Raw genomic sequence first — 19,362 nt, forward strand, 5'->3', positions numbered from 1 at the left:
GACTTTTGTATAATATATATTTAGCTTTAGATAAACCTTGAGAGAGCTACAAAAATGGGTTAAAGAAAGCATATGAGTCAAAAGCATTCTTGATTCATGGATGACATATGACAATCATGTAGTTAACAAATTGATGTGCTCCCTACTGTGAATAACAGCAATAAAATGATAAAAGAAGTGCATGGATAACCAATTCTTTGGCAAGTTGATATGTATTGATGTATTTACTTGATGCTAAATGTAAAAAGTACCCAATTACTCTACCCTTAAATATGCTGTTGTTAACATTTTCTAACTTTGTAAAAATGGTAACAACAACAACAAAAATTTGCATGTGATGCAAGAGTCTTCATGTAATTAACAATAAGAATTTTAAAAGGTTTTCTTCTTATTTTGTATGGAAGTTTGATCCTTGTTTTATCTTAGTTTCAGTCTTATCTCTAGACTAGATAAGATTAACAGTAGAAATTTGAATGTTACAAATTAATCATGCAAACTGAAATAAAATATTGATGTGTAATTTTGAACATTTTTAAGGAATTTCGCTTTCTCCGTCACAATCAGTCTCGATCAGTTTTAACCCCTCCTTCCTCTCCTGCTCATTCTAAGACTGAGAGCACTTCCTTCTCTGGAAGGCCGCGAGAAGGCTACTTCCGAGGGTATCGATACCAAGGGAACCCTTTTGAGGAAAAAACTGAAGAAGAAGACAAAGAAGACGTACTTGCACCAGTAAGACTCTTCTGTTTTAACTGTTTGGAACTTGAACTTTACACTTGAAATACAATGATTTTATAACTAATTTATGTATTTAATAAAAAAAAAAAAACTGTTCCACTTAAGTAACATCAATGACATGAATGGTATGTCACAGGTAAATGAATCCTTGTAGTATAGTAGCTAAAAATTAATTGAAGAATGATTTACTGGTTTTTAATTTTTATTTCTTAAAGTTTGATTACTGCAATATGTGTTCTGTAAATTATGTCTTAAATTTTTATGATTGAAAATTAAAATGTTCAGTCGTACAAGTATTTTTACATTTTTCGTTGGTCCAGCATGGCCAGTTGGGTTAAGGCGTTCGACTCATAATTTGAGGGTCGTGGGTTCAAATCTTTGTCACACCAAACATGCTCAACCTTTCAACCGTATTGTAATGTGATGGTCAATCCCACTATTCGTTGGTAAAAGAGTAGCCCAAGAGTTAGCAGTGGGTGGTGATGACTAGCTGCCTTCTCTCTAGTCTTACACTGCTAAATTAGAAACGGCTAGCGCTGATAGCCCTTGAGTAGCTTTGTGCAAATTTCATAAACAAACAAATAAACATTTTTCAGTTAGGTGTTTAATTACATGAAGATGTTGTACATAAGTACATTTAATTAGATCCTTTTCACTGTTTCAGATTGTTGTAGGTTTATTATTGTGTTGTTTGTCTTTGTTTCATGTTTACAGACAGAAGAAGGAGACGGGCAACCCTTGTCTGATACTGACTCAGAAGATGAAGATATTGCAGATGAATTAAAGAAAGAATACGTCGATGAAAACACAGGTGATACACCAAATAATAGGTATGTTTCTCAGTCTTTAAATAATTTTTTAAAATGCATAAATTGCTTAAAGAATACCTAATATTAAAATGGCTAAGCTAGCTTCTGTCATCTCTGACAAAGCCTCAAATATCTGCAGATCTAGGATCCAGGTGTTTGTACTGGAAAGTGAGGGTTATACTAATTCGTGCCTCCATTATCTGCAGTTTTTTTCTTTTCTTCAAATAATTGTGCCATTACAATTCTAGACAATAATTTACATTTTATTTTTAGCTGTTAAGACAGGAATAAAAAATATTTGTAGCTTGGCTAACATTTGTTGATTAGTGACTAAAAACACAGTATATAAAAATGAACAAAATACACCTTAATATTTCTTAATGATTTCACTCAACTTCAGTTGTCATCTACTGTTCTGTGCTGTATGGTGGGTATCCTTTAACCAGGTTCTGATAGGGTGTATATCAATTATGTATTGTGCAACTTCACTGTTCCATTCCTGCAAAATCAAGGAGTGCTGACTTTGCCATTAAAATCCTAGAAATAAGGTTTGATTTAGGACTCAGAGACTGGAAAAATTGTTTTGGACTTTCAAGAGTCCAGAAATGTTGTATATTCAAATTCTGTTTAGCACAGCCCTGTGCAAGAATAAAAATGGAGGAAATACTAGGTGCTGTGATGAACAGTTTAGTCACTGTGGTATCCTGGCACCAAGGATTTGTTGACACCAATCTTAGACATTATATACAGTTACCTTTGTAAAATGCAGATGTTATCACCAAACATGCTTGTTTTTTCAGCTGTGGGATCATTATAACATAATAGTCAATTTCACTATTTATTGGTAAAAGAATAATTCAAGAGTTGGTAGTGGGTGGTGTTGACTAGCTGCCTTCCTTCAAGCTTATCACCTCAAAATGAGTGATGACTAGTGTAGACAGCTGTAGACAGCAGCTTTTTACAAAATTCAAGAAACAATTAATAAAACAAATAATGAATTATTTTGATTCAGTATTTACAAGTTATGAACACAAGTGTATACATACATTGTAGGTAATAAACTTATCATGAAAAATGTCATTCACATCTAATAATTTATTACTTTAAACACTCATTTCAGTACAAGGAATGCTTAGAAATTTCAGAATTCTCTTAAAGTAGCATTCACCATTGTGATAACAGTTTAACATACCAAACTTACCAAGAATCTGCACTTCAAAAAGTAGAAAACGTTTTATTTATTTTATTTTCAAAGCTTTTTGTATTACAAAGTAATCAAAAATTACTTTTAATCTAGTAATTTCTATTAAATGTACATGTTCAGTAACGTACTTTTTTGTAACTTGTATGTATGATATGACAATAGCATTTTGAAAAGTCATTATCTAGTCTAGATTTGCAGGAAAAGAGGGTTAAAAAAACTTTATAGAATGTTGAAATTAGTTAGGTTCACATTCATAAGTGTTCAAATGCTGAAAAATATAAGATTAATTATGATTGATTTCCATTTGTCCTTGATGTCTGTGGAACAACAACAAACTTTTGATCTTAGGTTAGTCATGTTCACAGTGTACACAGACAGATTAATCAAGGAGAGAAAATAAAAAGAAATAATATTTGTAGATCATATACTTAAATTGTTTAAAAATTATAGATTTCTATCTAGTGAGAGGCACTCCATACTTCTGGTAGTTTGGGAATTTTTGAGTTTTTAAATAGATAAGCTGTAGGTTGAATGAAAATATTGCTGATATGAGGCATTATGAAAAAATACTGAGATGCTTCCTTAGAGTTTTATTTATGCTATTGGGTTGCAGGTTGTAGTCAGGGGCAAAATTGATTAATCACAATTGTTATGAAGGAGGACAATACTTGAGTGTTTTTGTGAGAAATTATTTTTCATACATGGTGTTCAGTTGCATTATAAAATGAGAACAAATGAAGTCATCTATATGCAGCAGATTTGTGTCTGAAAATGTGATAAAAATGCTTGTTCTGAAACATTTCACTAACCAGAGGTTTAACATTTAAAATAGCAACTGTTTTTGTGTTAACTGCTGAAAATAGGGGGCATTGACAAAGTTTGTTGGTTTTCATTAACTCTATTAGACAACATTTGTAATTTTAATGGCTGTTAATAAAAGAGACATGAAAACATTCTATTAAAGGAAAACTTTGTTCTTAAAAAAATCCCATTAAAACCAGTGACAAACTTACAAACATCCTGTTCCAAGTATTGATCAAATTTTCAATAGTACACAACTGTTGCAGTAAAAGTTATAATCCCATAAAAGTAGCTGCAAAATAGCAAAGGGGTGAATGAACAAACAGGACTTTAAATATTGAAATCAAACTACATAATTTGTGGAATTGGGTATCAAAACTTATAAAATATGGAATTTCTGTTTAAAAATTATAAACTGAAAAAAAGTGAATTCACTTAGTTCAATATCTATTCCATCAAACTATCATATAAAAAAACTGAAAAATACAAACTGCATTAGAAGACATAAGGATAAAAAAAAGAAAGAAAGATAATTCATACAATGAAGTTTTCTCTCAATGTCAATTAGTTGGCCATATAATTAATTACTGAAACCTAATTACCTTTTTAGGATTAGTTGATTAATATTATTATTTGATATCACAATGCCTCACAACTTTCTATTACAAAATAGGCAAATTTCCATTTCTGTTAGTATAAAGTGCAACTTTTGTAATATTTGATATAGATAGATTTTCTGTTGTAGGCAACAACGAACAACAAGAAAAACCAGCACATCTTCCAGAAGGAGACAGATTCTTATCTTGACAAATACTACGTTAAATGTGTTGCGATTATTTGGTAAGAATTTTGCTTAATATGTAAACTACTAGTTTTTTCATAAAAATTATGCATACTTTGGGTTTCATCCTTTTAAATAGTAAGTTGCAATAAGTTAAAAGCAAATATTTGTTTTTAATGATAAAGATCTGTACTTTAACAAAGACAAACATTGTCTACAAACTAATGCAAATGGATGAAAATTGCCACTCTAATAAGAATAAATAATCAGTCATTGCTGATTATCAGATATAATGTAAACTTTAATTTTTGAATGAGAGAGTTTGGTAGTGTGAAAAGAGTGTTTGAAGAATTTTCTTTAATTTAATAATTATAATAATAGCTATAATAATAGCTCAAATTTGGGATATCTGAGATGTTCTTTTATAAGTTGGCCCAGAGCATATGTATAACATTTAAAGGTTTAGGATGCAATGTGTGAGAAGCATGTAAAAATGAAATGGATTCTGTTGTACTGGGCAAGTTGTATCATGTTTCTTGGCATATTTTACATCTGTAAATATCTATTACAACTTTTGCATTATTTTCCATTCTGTTGTTTTGTAAGGTCACTCATTAGGAAAACTACATACATGGAAGAAAAATGCTTAGTATAAAGTTTTATTTACTATAGTTTTATAATTTCTGTGTTATTTTTTTCTCTATACAATGCATCATGTAAGGCAAATTATGACATTATTTCCAAATTTGCAATTGCAATGACTTGTGTTATTTTTATATCATGAAACTACACCTAGTTACTGGGTTGCATTCTTTTTGAGAAAGTATAAGAATGGTGTAAACATTTTGCATTTTACATATTATCTGTCATAACAAGATAACTTGCTACATTTGTGTTAAAAAATGTATGATTCACCCCTATTTCCTTTCATAGTCTGTTGTAGTTTTTTCAGTAAGTTTCAGAGGATGTACTAAATAGTACATATATTTCAGATTTATGAGGTTATTAAAAACAGAAATTCAACATAAGAAAATTTGAATGAGACTGTTCTTAAACTGAACACAAGCCCAGTCTTAACAGAACAAATATCTAATGTAATTCAAAATATAACAGTTTATTCGTTTGTACCATCTGACATGCAACTACGTTATCCACAAAGAAAAGGCAACAGTAATAAATATATAATAAGAATATAAACACAGTTTATAAAATATTTATTTACCAGTAAAAAAAACCAAAAAAAAACAAGTTGTGTGAACATCTGCATGAAATAAATATATAAGTAAATTATGAATGTAATTATAACCACATTTATGTATGATTCAAAACAAGAAGTAAACCAAAATATATTAAAACCTGTATTTCACATACATAAATTCTTGATTTAAAGGGACGACTCTCTTTGTCTCTGGTAATTAAAGTCTTACCAGATCAAGGGATTCCTTGTACTTTTTGTCAAGGAAACTGTGTATTTTTTTTGTTTTTAGTTCTAAAAGGGTGATCAGGTCCAGGCAGTCCCTGCTCATTAAGCAAGTAGACTGCAACCAAATGCTTTATCAATCTAACCTATCATTGTAGTATGAAAATGTTCAATCCAGTTTTTTTTATAGGTCAGTCTTACCAATATGTTTTTTATTACAGATCCCACAAAATATATTGTAAACTGCATCTTTCTCTGTACATTTATTCAGAAGCCCTATATTGCATGTAATAAAATTGTTTATGAGGTAGTAATGGGGTGTTATATGCTGTGTTCACCAAGAGTGGTTTAAGTGAACATCCAGACTTTTCTATCAGTTGTTTATAGACAAACTAGATTCCCTCACTAGTTCTGTGTTCATTAAAATATTTATCTCTTGATAAAGTTTTCAGGCAAAACATTGGGAAATAAATTATTTTCACCTGATGTTGGCTGTTTTTTTCATAAAACATGCTTACACTGCCTTGCCTGATTTTACTTAAATTTTGTTTACAAGAATGTTTTCACACTGATTGCACCTTGGTGATTAAATATTCTCGTAATAAAACAAAGTGTAAAAATTATTCTTTGTCACTGCTTACAATATGAATAATGAAAACTTATTAATATACCAAGGGTAGCTATGCCTAATTTTCTTTTAAATAGGTTTCATACAATTATTTAAAACAGATTTTCTGTGTCTCATTATAGGCAAGTATATGCAGATGATGAACTTGTTAAAACCAATAGCCTTCGATGTCCTGATTTGCATGTCACAGCTCTTTGACTACTACATGTTTTCTGTAAGTATTGATGTGTCACTTAGATTTTAAGATTTTTATATTTTTCATCAGGGAAGAAAATAATGGGTTTCAGTTTTGACGTTTTGATATACACATCTCTCAGTTTTGAAACAGGAAAGTCAGGTTCAAATATATGTGATACCACAAAATATTTCCTATTCTTTGTCCTAGGTATGCTTTATGAGAGTGACAGCTAATTCCTTATCATTGATAGTTGGTGGTATGATGTTGCTGATTGGCCATTTTCCTTCTGGTCAGTAGTTCAAAATTGTGGATGGCAGTAGATAACAATAGTAGCTTTGTCATAAATAAAAATGTAGTTTTAATTTGTTGGTACTAAAAAACTGCCAACTTTAATTCTTGTATACCAGCAGTTTTGCAAGTTTTAGCTTTTGTTTTAGCTTCATGTTTAACAGGAACCTTCCTGACATGGAGGTCAATGAAAACTCAATTGTCCTACTTTTGAATTCTTCATTATTTTGATGTTCTTGTTAGTTGTGAATTGTAATAATTTCCTCAGAAATATTTTTTAAAAACTAATTTGCATGAAGATTGTTGTGTGTTGTACTAATATTCATTAAAGCGAATTTCCACTCTATTATAGTTTGAAATGTTGCAGTAAGTTTTTATGATAATTGTTAAACGTACACATTTAAAAACTGCAACATAGATTTACAGATACTTACACTAATAACCAACAGGCAATTTACAAATCAAATGTACATTTTAATTTTACGCACTAATTTATAGATGTGTACAAATTTACATGCACATTTCAGAATAAATATATACTAAATGTGTTTATAGATTTGTAAATGGGCATGTTGAATTTACATGCAAACTTAAAAATATAATATTAAGTTTATGTTCTGGCTTATAAATGTTATGTTTACATGCTTATTTAAAAATGCAATATTTGGTTCATGTGCTGCATTATAAAGGTACACAACAAATATTGGTTTATAAAATTATAAAAGTGTATTGCACTTATGTATTGACTTGTAAACATTAAATTTACATGCTGATTTAAAATGGAAATGCTAAAAACATGACAGGAAAATTCTTCTCGTTCTCTGCTAAGAACTTGTGTAATACTATAGCATACAGTCAGTGACCTTGTTACACTGTTTCATAACAGCACATGACAGGAAGGGGTTAAGTAAGGGTTAAATTATTATAAAATACTGTAACATTTTCAGACTTTTATAAATAATTTCATTTTTTATCAGACTTAGATATAAATGCATATGTTTTTATTGTAACTATAATATTTGCATAAAGGATACCTTTTTTGAGGTCTAAATAAAAGATAAGTGCTTGTTTTGTAGTATTAAAATCAAAGATTAAAAATATATTTGCATTAGATGAATTTAAATGCCTCATTTTAGGACAGCAAACTACTATTTATATTATTGCTGGATGTCCTTTCATTAAAGCATTTGTATAAAATATACAGTTTTTATTTTTCTGTTGATGGTTTATATTTGTGCATACAGACTAATGACATTTAACTTAGAATGTAGTATGTTTACATGTCTATTGATCATCATCTGATTAAGAGGACAACCTTGATAAGTGACTAGAAAACTTGAAGTCTTGTAATGCTAAAGTTAAGGATTCACAGTGGTCACAGTGCAAATACTCTGTTATGTAGCTTTGTGCTTAAAAATAAAACAGGCTTAGAGGATGCTGTTTAAACACTTGTTTTATTTGCAATGTTTACATTTGATTATGTGAAGCAATCATTTCAAATGCTTAGATCTTTTGAAAATTAACCAAATAACTTGTACCAATGAGATATAAAGAACTAAAAAGAATTCTAATGTCTCTACAGCTACACATCTTTATTTCATCCATTTTCTAGGTTTACACCTTCTTTTCCAGAGAAATTGTAAGTGGATCTGTTTTTGGTTTTTAACTTAACAGCATGAAATGTAAAGATGTAGATAAGTTTAGGTATTTGGGATTTACAAAATCTTTGAAAGTGAAACGTGATTATTAGTAGTGTGGTAATGTGAGTGTTAATAAGTTGATAATTGGTTAAAGTACTACAACTGAAGATAGCTGAAACTGATAAATATTATTACTTAATATCTCACAGTCACAAACTACAATAATTTTATAATTTGCAACTTTATAAAGAAAACTGTCAGGTAGGAAATTTTACATTTATGGTGGTTATCACAAAAAAAATGTTTTTTGAGAATACACAGAATAAACAGGTGGATTTGTCACAAGCATTGTTTTCTTACAGTTTTTTGTATATAAGTTAGTTTATCAACACCCCTTTTTTACAAGCCACTATTTAAAATGACTGGTATTAAAAACATCAGTTTGTTTTGACTCTAGGAGAGCATTTCTTTGAGACAATGTAATAACATTATCATCAGAGTATTTCAGGATATTAGTTGTGTGCACACTGTTTGTCTGAAAATAATATTTTAATGTGTATGTAACTTATTATTTTAGTTAGTAAATGTTTCACTCTTTGTATAGATGGATAAATATTAGTATGTATATTTCTTCAGCTAATCTGTATTGTGACATCGTTTGGTATTACTAAATCACAATACTTTACAGCCTGTGTGTTGTGGGTGAAAGGGAAAATGAGGCATGCTGTTACCAATCCAACTTAACATTGTATTTTAGAAGAAGAATTATTTGCCTTTTCTTTCTTTGTTAGTTCATCTATTTTTTCAAGATACCTAAAACAGTTGTGTATAAATACATGTTACCGAGTGATTTAAGTTTCTGAATCTGAAACTTTTGTTTTTTGGAGCCTCTTTTTCCCAATTATTCAAAAAATAAACACAGTTAAGGAATTTGAGTTTAATATCAGAATTTTATGTCCTGAAATTAGAAAAATATAAATGTTTACAGTAAATTGTTGTTGTTGCATTTTGGAGTATATTTGTTTATATAAATTATAATCAGTTTGACCAAGTCAAAAATAATATTTTATTTAGTCTTAAACTTTTTAACGTGTAAGGATCACGATCACTTCTTTTAAGGACTTCAGTGAAAACGCACTTAGTAACAAGTTGCGAACCACTTTAAAGAGGATAAGGGAGAACCTAATTTTGGCAGAAAGTGAATCAGACTTTGGGACTGACATGCGAAACAAGGTAATGTACTTATTTTATTACTTCTTTACACATGGTTTAGTAATTAGTAATTTAAATTAATAGTTGAAAGATTGCAGATTAGAAAGTGTCTATACTTAGTCGTTGTGTCATTGAGCATGTTATCCAAAGTTTGTGAGGCCTGGTAGCTATGAAGCTTGGCTCACAATCTGTGGGTCATGGATTTAAATCACTGTCCCACCAAATATGCTTGCCCTTTGAGTTGTGATGGTTGTATAATGTTATGATTAATCCCACTGTTTGTTGGTAAGAGAGTAGTCCAAGAGCTGGTGGTGGTTGGTGTTTACTAGCTACTTTCTTTAGTCTGTCACTGCTGAATTAAGAATTGATAGCTCAGATAGCCCTCATAGCCTTATGTGAACTTTGAAAGAAACAAAACCAAAATTTACATGTTAATTGGTAATAATTAAATAGCTGAGAGTTAACCTGCAATAAGCTGTTATCACTTCCATGGGAACTGTGAGTGAAAGTATTCTCATCCATTTATGATATAAGAAAATGTACCTAAGCACTGACTCAAACTGTTTTTAGTATGTTATTTTTAAGGCATTATTAGATAGGCTAAAAGAAAGTTACATAAATTAAATTTTTATTCTTACCCATTTTTGTATTGTCTGATAACCAGCACATAAAATGTTGTAAAGTTGACTGTATTATAATAAAACAAATTACTAAAGGTGTTTAAACGTTTTTATAAAACATATTGATTTTGAGGGAAGAGTTAGTATTGATACTTTAATGGCTTAATTTAAGCTGTGCAACTGAATTATAGAAAATGGAAGTGTTTTTAACCTATATTGAAGATCACTTTTTATCCTGTCAATATAATAAATACTGAGTGATATTAGAAGAATTTAGTTTTGTATGTTTTTATTGTTATTAGTATATATATAATAAGATAAAAACACTTTTTGTTGTTTAATTATGAAGCTTGGGAAATTACTGGAATAATTTTGTAAAATTATAGTTCATTATGTATTAAATCAAACCTAGGACAAAGTCCCTGCTCCTGTCTTGTCAACCATGGTAGATCTGAAGTCCATCGAACAACTGTATGGTTTAGCAGAAAGAGTTACAGCAGCAGAATCTCTGTATGTATCTGAACACCAAATGTGTGACTAAAGTAAAGATTTCTTTTTCAGAGTAAATGTGTTTCAGAATATCCTCGCTACTCTTCCATGTCCAAGCTATTGAAATTTAACCTAGAATGTAGTATGTTATTTACACATCTATTGAACATCATTTCAGTAAGAGGACAACTTTGGTGAATGACTAGAAAACTGCAATATTTTAATGATAAAGTTCAGGAATCAATCCCTGCAATCATCATGGGTTCAATACCCCTTGGTGGACACAGCAGATAGTCTAACATGGTTTTGTTATAAGAAAAAACAACAACACATAAACCAGAGAAAAATATGAAGTATGAGACTTTCAGACATATTTAAACAAAATACTTTCATTATTAAATTTTAATTCTAAAGTCTATGTAGTTTAAAATATTTGAAAACATAACCCTTTTTTGCTAAAATGACTTCATAAAAAAATTAAAAACTGAACAAGAGACTCTTCACATCAAGTAAAGCCCAAGCAAGGTCTTGGAAAAAAATATCTATTTTCCACACGTCCCCCCTGTTGTAAGTTTTCCTTTCACATAGAGTACATGAATGATTTTACTGTTGAATATTATGTGTATATTTGAGGTGTTACATATAATTATTTGAAAGATAAAATATTCTTATTAAGTTGCCATGGTGTTGAAATATTTATTTATTTTAATGTGAAAGAAAATCTCACAAATATTTAGTTTTCTTTGTAAGAATATATATGTGTGTGTGTATATATATATATATATATATATACACACACACACACATACACACGTTTTTAGAATTATTTCAATAATTTTTTACTAAAGTGTTGATATTTGCTGAGTTGTTGCCTTTGGTTACTTAATATGGCTGTTAGTTGATGAATTCACTATGAATTCTAATAATTTAAAAATTATGGGTGCTATTTTTGTATTGTAGTTTTTAAATGCCAAACATAAATAATTACTGTTCTATATGCCCAACCATTTTTAACTTTCACCAAACAAATTATCAGATTATAACAACTCCATGTAAGAATATAGCATGTAATATGATAAAAACCCAGACACAGCCCAGAGGTTAGTTTATTCAGACTGTAAAACTGAGGATTCATGATTCTTGTCCTAATACTACAAAATTGCTCTCCACACTTTGGATTCATGAACTTGTTTTAAGAGTCACATTGAAACCCCACTATGTTATAACAGTAGGATAGAGTTTGTTGTAAATCCTGTTAACAAGCTGCCTTCCCTCTATTCTATCAACTCAAAATTAGGTATTGCTTTTTACAAATATTTAAAACCAACAAAACAGAAGAGGAAGTTGTGACAACAAAGCTGTGTTGTGTGTGACCTCTTATAGCTTTATGTTGTTATTTATGTTTTAAGTAAGTCCAAATCTAAAATCAATTTTGAATGGATGAAAGTGAAAGCTTTTACCATATCATCAACTTAGATTTACATTTGTTTTATACTATAGCTGAGTGTAACATCAACTATATATTTTGCTGTAAAAAAAAAAAAAACAAAAAGAGATATCATTATTGAGATGAAGTTTTGATAGGTCTTAAAACTATAACTTTACGTAAAGGTAAGTTATATATTTAAAAATGGTTGGAATGGGTAGAGAAGGCACAAATAGAGGAGCGAACAATGTTTCGACTTTCTTCGGTCATCGTCAGGTTCACAAAGAAAGAAAGGGTTACTGACCAGTAGCCGACCACATATTCGAATTTGGTTGTGTAATTCTGTGTAGGAATGTAGAGGGCATGCTTAGATGTTGGATATATTTATTGATAGTGAACCTGAAGAAGGTCAAAACATTGTTCGCTCCTCTATTAGTGTTTTCTCTTTCCATTCCAGCCGTTTTTAAATATATAATTTCTCTACAAGTGGGTTTTCTCATCATCATGGTTTACATAAAGGTATTTTTCTTTACTTCAACCTTGAAGACTTATTTAACTACATCATTACATGAAATTATTGAACACTTTTTTTTAAATATTGTTTTTATCTTTATTGTCTTAATCAGTTATGGATAATTTTATTAAGACTCACTTATTAGTTATATAATGTGAATAAAGCATAAAATGTCAGAAATTATTTATTGACAGTAGTTTTCTTCTTCCAGTGTCTTCCTGGCTAACCAGTTCGAATTTCTTCATCCTCACCTGGAAACATTTATTCCTTCATCTAAGAAAGCTTTTTTACAACAGTTCTGTTCACAGGTATATATTAAATAACAACTAGTTATTATACATAGTTACTCAGACCTTACTACTAGACACTAGGGTTTCTGCTTGACCAACAGTGTGGACTTCTAACAATTTAGCTAACTGTTAAATACACTTTGTTTTGATAGCAAACATTTCTACCTTTGACACTTCCCTCAGCCCTTTCAGCCATGGGGGCATTATAGTTTTACAGTCAATCTCACTATTCATTGGTAAAAAAGTAGCCCAAGAGTTGGTGGTGGGTGGTGATGACTAGCTGCCTTCCCTCTAGTCTTACACTGCTACATTAGGGATGGCTAGTGCAGATAGCCCTTGAGTAGCTTTACAAAAATTCAAAAACAAACACACTTTCCTTTTTCATAAACAATACTCTTTGTTTAATACAAGTCAAGTTTGTGAGGGTTTGTTTTTCAATTAAACTTTGACATTTTTATGATATTACAAAACATGGTGATTTCACTCTCAAACTAAGGTAAGGAGTTATCACTAGTTTCTGCTGATGAGAAACTTTATAAGTACTGAAAATAATAATCTGTTAGTGTAACTTGTATTTATTAAGTCATTTGTTTGGGTCTGTTGAATATGTTGAGTAGAATGAATACTCTTTCTTTTGAGTAAAACTTAGAGGTTTAAACAGCTATACAGTAACTAATTTTATGTTCTAATTTCTTAAACATAAGACTGCAGTGTATAGCAAAATACTGCAAGTATTAGTGTTTTAAAATGTATGCTGTAGTGAACCAAGAGCATGTTCCACCTTATAGTAGTCTGAATATATTAAACCAGTAAAATGTGGAATTTATATCTTACTAAGTCAATACAAGCAACAAAAGAAATACAACAGGAATGTGATGAAACATCTTACAACCATTTTATTTGGTATGTTATGTATAGACTAAGAGAGACTAGCAGAACATGTGGTCAAATTATTATATTTATTGCAAAAGTACTTCTTTAAATACAAGATTTCTAGAATAATAAAATAATTCTAATCCAAAACCCCAAAATCTGTAAGTCCAATTGTCTTAGGTATAACATTCTTTGGGTCTTTATTAAATATGACATACATTTAGTGAAGAGATAAGTTACTACTGTAAATATATATTTTTATTTAATTTAGTTAGGGCAAAACTTTACTGTACTTAATATTATCAATAAATAAATTTATAACGTTATTCTCTGACTTTTTATAAACTTTTAATATGTTATTGGACAAAATGTCTACAAAAGTATATTAACATCCATTAATTGCTTTTTGTTTGTTTGTTTTCTTAATTTTGCGCAAAGCTACATGAGGGCTATCAGAGCTAGCCATCCCTAATTTAGCAGTGTAAGACTAGAGGGAAGGCAGCTAGTCATCACCACCCACTGCCAACTCTTGAGCTAGTCTTTTACCAATGAATTACAGTGGGGTTGACCGTCATATTATAACGCCTCCACGGCTGAAAGGGCGAGCATGTTTGATGGGACGGGGCTATGAACCTGCAACCCTCAGATGACAAGTCGAACGCCCTAACCCACCTGGTCATGCTGGGCCAACATCCATTGAAATGAAGTGTGCATGCATGTACATTCAGATAGTAAGGTACACATGCATTTTCAGAACAAGCAAAAGCTAAATATTAGACACAGAACACTAGTATATTTAAAAATGAATATTTTAAAGTGAAACTCACTGATACTGTTTTTCCAGACTATATTAACAGCTCCAGAGTTGAGAAGACCCATCTACATGACCGTAGCTGCTCGAGGTGTAGACTACAACCAAGTCTTGATGTTAATGAATTGTGTGAAGTGGGATGTTCATGACATCATGTCTCAACATAGCTACTATGTAGACATTCTCCTGAGGGTATGTTAAGATTGATTATAACTTTCTTCACATGTATGGGGTTTGTGTGAATTGTGTGAAGTGGGATGTTCATGACATCATGTCTCAACATAGCTACTATGTAGACATTCTCCTGAGGGTATGTTAAGATTGATTATAACTTTCTTCACATGTATGGGGTTTGTGTGAATTGAGAAAACAATGGATTAATTACACTCTCTGTTGGAAAGAAACTTCTTTAGGTATCCATATTTCAAAAGACACAGGGAGTTTTAATATGTAATTTATGAACAGTGTTTGTACTTTAAATGTAAAAAGTGAAATTATGAAGGAGGGACAACGAGATCCATGATTTTTTTATGTCTGCCACCAATATCAGGCAGTTTCCAATGATCGTTAAACGTTTTATCCTGTACAGTAAACGTGACATGATAAGCTCCGAGTCAATACTTATTTGGAAACATTTCGACTGACTGAAAGTTTAGTGATCACCACATTTGTTACATCAGTTCATAACTCATATGCTCTAGTGATATCATATAAAAGCCATCCATTCATTTAATCACGTTTGTAGAGCAAGCTGTAACAAGTGGTGAACTCTGGGTGTTGTGTTTTTATGTATATACTATAAGTCGTTTAAAAACCAAGTAGATGTTTCCTGGAACATAGTGGATTTTAGAATCCCTTCCCTTGCTTACTCTATACCATTGTATCATTCTACAATAATACATCATTCATAGCCTTACTTTCATTGCAGCTTAATTTCTAACCACTTTGTAATGTAAAAAATATTTTTTCTGTTCTTTTATGACACTTCTTCACAAGTGTACAGAGAGGCTCACTGTGGAAGAGGTCACTGTTTGTATATTTTTAATATTATAATAGATGATATGTAAAAAAAGAAACATTTGTTTGAAAAGTTAAAAAAAAAATAAAATGAAAATGTAAGATGTGAGAATTACATGCTAAATGTAAGCATAACATATGTAAGTAAATGTATATGGTAGAAAAATCATTCCATTTAGAGGACTAAAGAAAATTGACTTGTTCAAAGCTGCATGTGGAAAACTTAGTATTACATCATAAACATAGTTTTCGAAGGAAGGCTTATAAGTTTTAATGCATTCTTCATACAGAACTTCTGCCTGACACGTGCAGATTCAAAAGCTTGTGATTTTCAATTTTACATACACTTGCTTGTTTTTATCTTTCACTATCTATTTTTATTTCATGATGTGTTACTTTTTATTCAACTTAGGAACTACAGGTGTTTAGCATGAGACTTCTAGAAGTTAACAAAAAGACTCCAATCCCAAAGGAGGCTTCTGATATTTTGTGGGAGCACTGTATACGGCTGGCTAACCGTACTTTTATTGAAGGGTACGTCACCAACTGATATAGTATGAATTTGATGTATTGAATTAGTCTAGCTTTACCATTTTCATGTAATCATCATGGTTTATCTGAACCATAAAAAAATATTGAGATAATAGGTCTATTTTTTATGAAAAACAACAAACAGCCTGCTGCACTCATGGGCTAAATTTAAAAAGAATTATTTTATAAATCCAAGATAGACATTTAATATCTTGTGTTTGCAGTAAGAGTGTGTGTGCTTGTGGGAGTGAGTGAGTGGGGTGTTTTTAAACTAACAGTGTATAGGGGCATGGTCAAGATATTTCATTCAGAAAACAAGGGTAAAAAAAAATGATTAAAAGTGAATGCTTGTCCTTGACTTCCTCTAGAATGATGTCAGGGTCACATTTACACTCCAACCACAGCATTCCAACTCATTCCAGTACAATCCCATAATTTGTTCTATATTTAACAAATATAGTAATTTATTAACAGCACAGCAAGGGTAAAAGGTGCATTTTCACACTGTGAATATAAATACTTGTACGTGTTAGATTTATTGAAGTTTTACAGTTGGTGATAAACTTTCCAAAAACAGTTTGAGGCCTACTTTTAAGATTGTGTATGATACTATAGTCTTTTCCGTATCTTGATAGGCAAGTCTAGATTGCGGGTCTTATTTTATAAAAGCATAAATAAAGTTTTTGTGACAAAAATATCCAAATTTAAGAGAACTTTTGTATTCTAGATTTAAATAAAAGCTACCCCATGTCTCACATGCTAGAAACATGCATGTAGATACCACATTATTTAAATAAGACAAAATAACTGTTATTTAAAGTAAGATGTTAATTTTTAGTGGTATTTACATATGCTTTGGTTTTTGAGAATTAAACTCCACATTACTTCAAACGTTTCATGCTAATATACAAATGTTATAATTGAAGTAATATCAAGGATTAAGGAACTGTTATTTAACCATAACCTATAAAACATATTTAAAGAGTGATCATGTTTTTCCCTTACACACATGATGCTGCAATTTATAAGTTGGTTTTTCCATGTGACATTCTGCCTCAGTGGCTCAGCAGTAATTCTGAGAGCTTATAACCCTAAAAATCAGGTTTAGGTATGTGCAGAGATAACTTATTGTGTAGCTTTGTGCTTAATATCAAACAAACATAAAAATGCAATTGTTCATCCATGAAACAGTTTACATTAACACAAGCAACATGGAAATTACAGTGTACCAGCATATGTTATTATATCCCACTATTCTGTCAGTTTACTTAACAAATCACAACGCAATGTGTTGCTTGAAAAAGGAAAAAGGCTCATCCAAGCTAATGTTACTAAAATGTAGTGTGACAAAGTAGAACCATGTGAAAACGGATGTATTTTTCATATAAGCTTGTATCATAACTATGCTGAACAATTCTAACTGTTTGTGATTACACTATGTAACACAAATATTGTTCCTGGATAGTATGTGTTATTTCTTAATTTCTTATGTTGTAAAAGTACAGAAAATAGCCATTATTCCTTCAAACTTTGCTTTTGTGACCTGAATAATGAAATTTAGAAATTAACCTATTTTCTATGTAAAAACGGGCAAACTTGCACATTTTCATTTACATAAGGTCTGAATAAAACAACATATGAATCAAGATTTACATGTATTTATACTAAAGTTATACAAAAATGTTCAGAAGTGAGTAGGTATTTGAGATTTCCGACTGTAATGTAAATCATTTTCACGCATCAGGCCCCAAATATAGTCTCTCATGTTTTTGTTATATGTTCCTTGGTAGCAGCATTCATTGTCCAGTATGTCTTGATGGAAGTATTTAACTCGCTTCCATGTTCTCCTTGAATTTATCAAGATGAGCATCAAGGATATGGACTTTCAGGGAGATTCTGCAACCCATTTTGCCATAGTTTTTCACCAGAGCCTCAACCAGATCCACATAATTTTTGGCTTTATGATTGCCCAAGAAGCCCCAAACCACTGTGACAAAGCTGCCCCAAGCTTTTTTTTCCTTCTACTGAGTTTCTTGGGGAGATCTGTTTACTCCAGGATCTTCTTTATTTGTGGTGCAATGAAGACACCAGCTTTGACCTTTGCCTCATAGCTTAGGGAAGAAGTCTCAAAGGTACTTGAAAGCTGTAGGCTCCTTATCAAAAGCTGTGACAAATTGTTTCATAAGACCCAATTTTATGTGCAATGGTGGGAACAACACCTTCTGGAGATCCACTAGTGGCTCACACTTGACATTGTGCCTTGTAGGCTTCACACATTTTAGCAGATGCTATCACAGAGTACTTTTTTGCTCTTGTCTTGAAACATTTGCCATATGCATAGCAGAATGCATGTAGAGAGTGCTTGCAGCTTTTTGATGTCATCTCTGATAAAATCAGATAGGTATATGCATTCACTTAGGCAGCTAGAACTAAACTGAAGTAGTGAGTGGTGAGCCCCTGTATATATATTACAACAGAAAGTTCTAGAAACTGCTAAGTTCTACAACATTCTAGATAATTCTTGAAAATTCTTATAAGTTCAAGAAAATTCTCCATTCTCACTGAATCTACCTGGAATATTCCAGAAAATGGGTAAATTTGAAAGTTTTATTACCCAGTTCACAAAAGCAAAGTTTCAAGAGAAAAATAGGTCTTTTCCATTTACTTTAGGCATAAGCAATTGGGAAATACACTTTCTGTTCAGGTACAAGAAAAAGTAAAAATTTTGTTACACAGTGTTATGAATCACTACATATTTTTATTATAACTAACTGAAGGTACCCCTTAATGAAACAAAGATTCTATAAATAATTCCTCACCCTTCCTCCTTTGTTTTGTTATTAAGTTTTTGATGATCTCATTAGGTTCTACTTACAATTACATACCTTACTTTATAGAAGGTAACAACTGACTCATTAAAATGTCTTGTATCTTTAAATTCAAAGGCAAAAGTCTATAAAAAAAGAGAAAAGGTGTATTCTTTCAGAATATTTGTTCTTCTTCTTTGGTAAAAATACTTAAACAAAATAGTCCACTTACACAATAGAACATTTCCCAGTTACCATACAAAACATTCATTAATTGAACCAGCCAGT

The 19,362-nt window shown here is 30.9% G+C and overlaps 1 protein-coding gene across 3 annotated transcripts in view; it reads left to right on the top strand.

The window, feature by feature from the left end:
- The window catches only part of Vps50 (vacuolar protein sorting 50), a 65,764-nt gene that overhangs the window by 35,743 nt on the left and 10,659 nt on the right, over window positions 1-19,362 (top strand). For 2 of the 3 annotated variants that reach the window (XM_076493169.1, XM_076493172.1), the window contains exons 15-24: window positions 538-729; window positions 1,450-1,565; window positions 4,295-4,389; window positions 6,501-6,592; window positions 8,457-8,483; window positions 9,604-9,717; window positions 10,729-10,826; window positions 12,957-13,053; window positions 14,753-14,911; window positions 16,149-16,270. In XM_076493169.1, the coding sequence (XP_076349284.1) occupies window positions 538-729; window positions 1,450-1,565; window positions 4,295-4,389; window positions 6,501-6,592; window positions 8,457-8,483; window positions 9,604-9,717; window positions 10,729-10,826; window positions 12,957-13,053; window positions 14,753-14,911; window positions 16,149-16,270 (1,112 nt within the window). The remainder of the gene's footprint in view (window positions 1-537; window positions 730-1,449; window positions 1,566-4,294; window positions 4,390-6,500; window positions 6,593-8,456; window positions 8,484-9,603; window positions 9,718-10,728; window positions 10,827-12,956; window positions 13,054-14,752; window positions 14,912-16,148; window positions 16,271-19,362) is intronic. The other variant, XM_076493171.1, reaches the window with a different exon arrangement.

The sequence above is a fragment of the Tachypleus tridentatus genome, chromosome 3, assembly GCF_004210375.1.
Source record: "Tachypleus tridentatus isolate NWPU-2018 chromosome 3, ASM421037v1, whole genome shotgun sequence".
In the NCBI taxonomy this organism is placed as follows: Eukaryota; Metazoa; Arthropoda; class Merostomata; order Xiphosura; family Limulidae; genus Tachypleus; species Tachypleus tridentatus.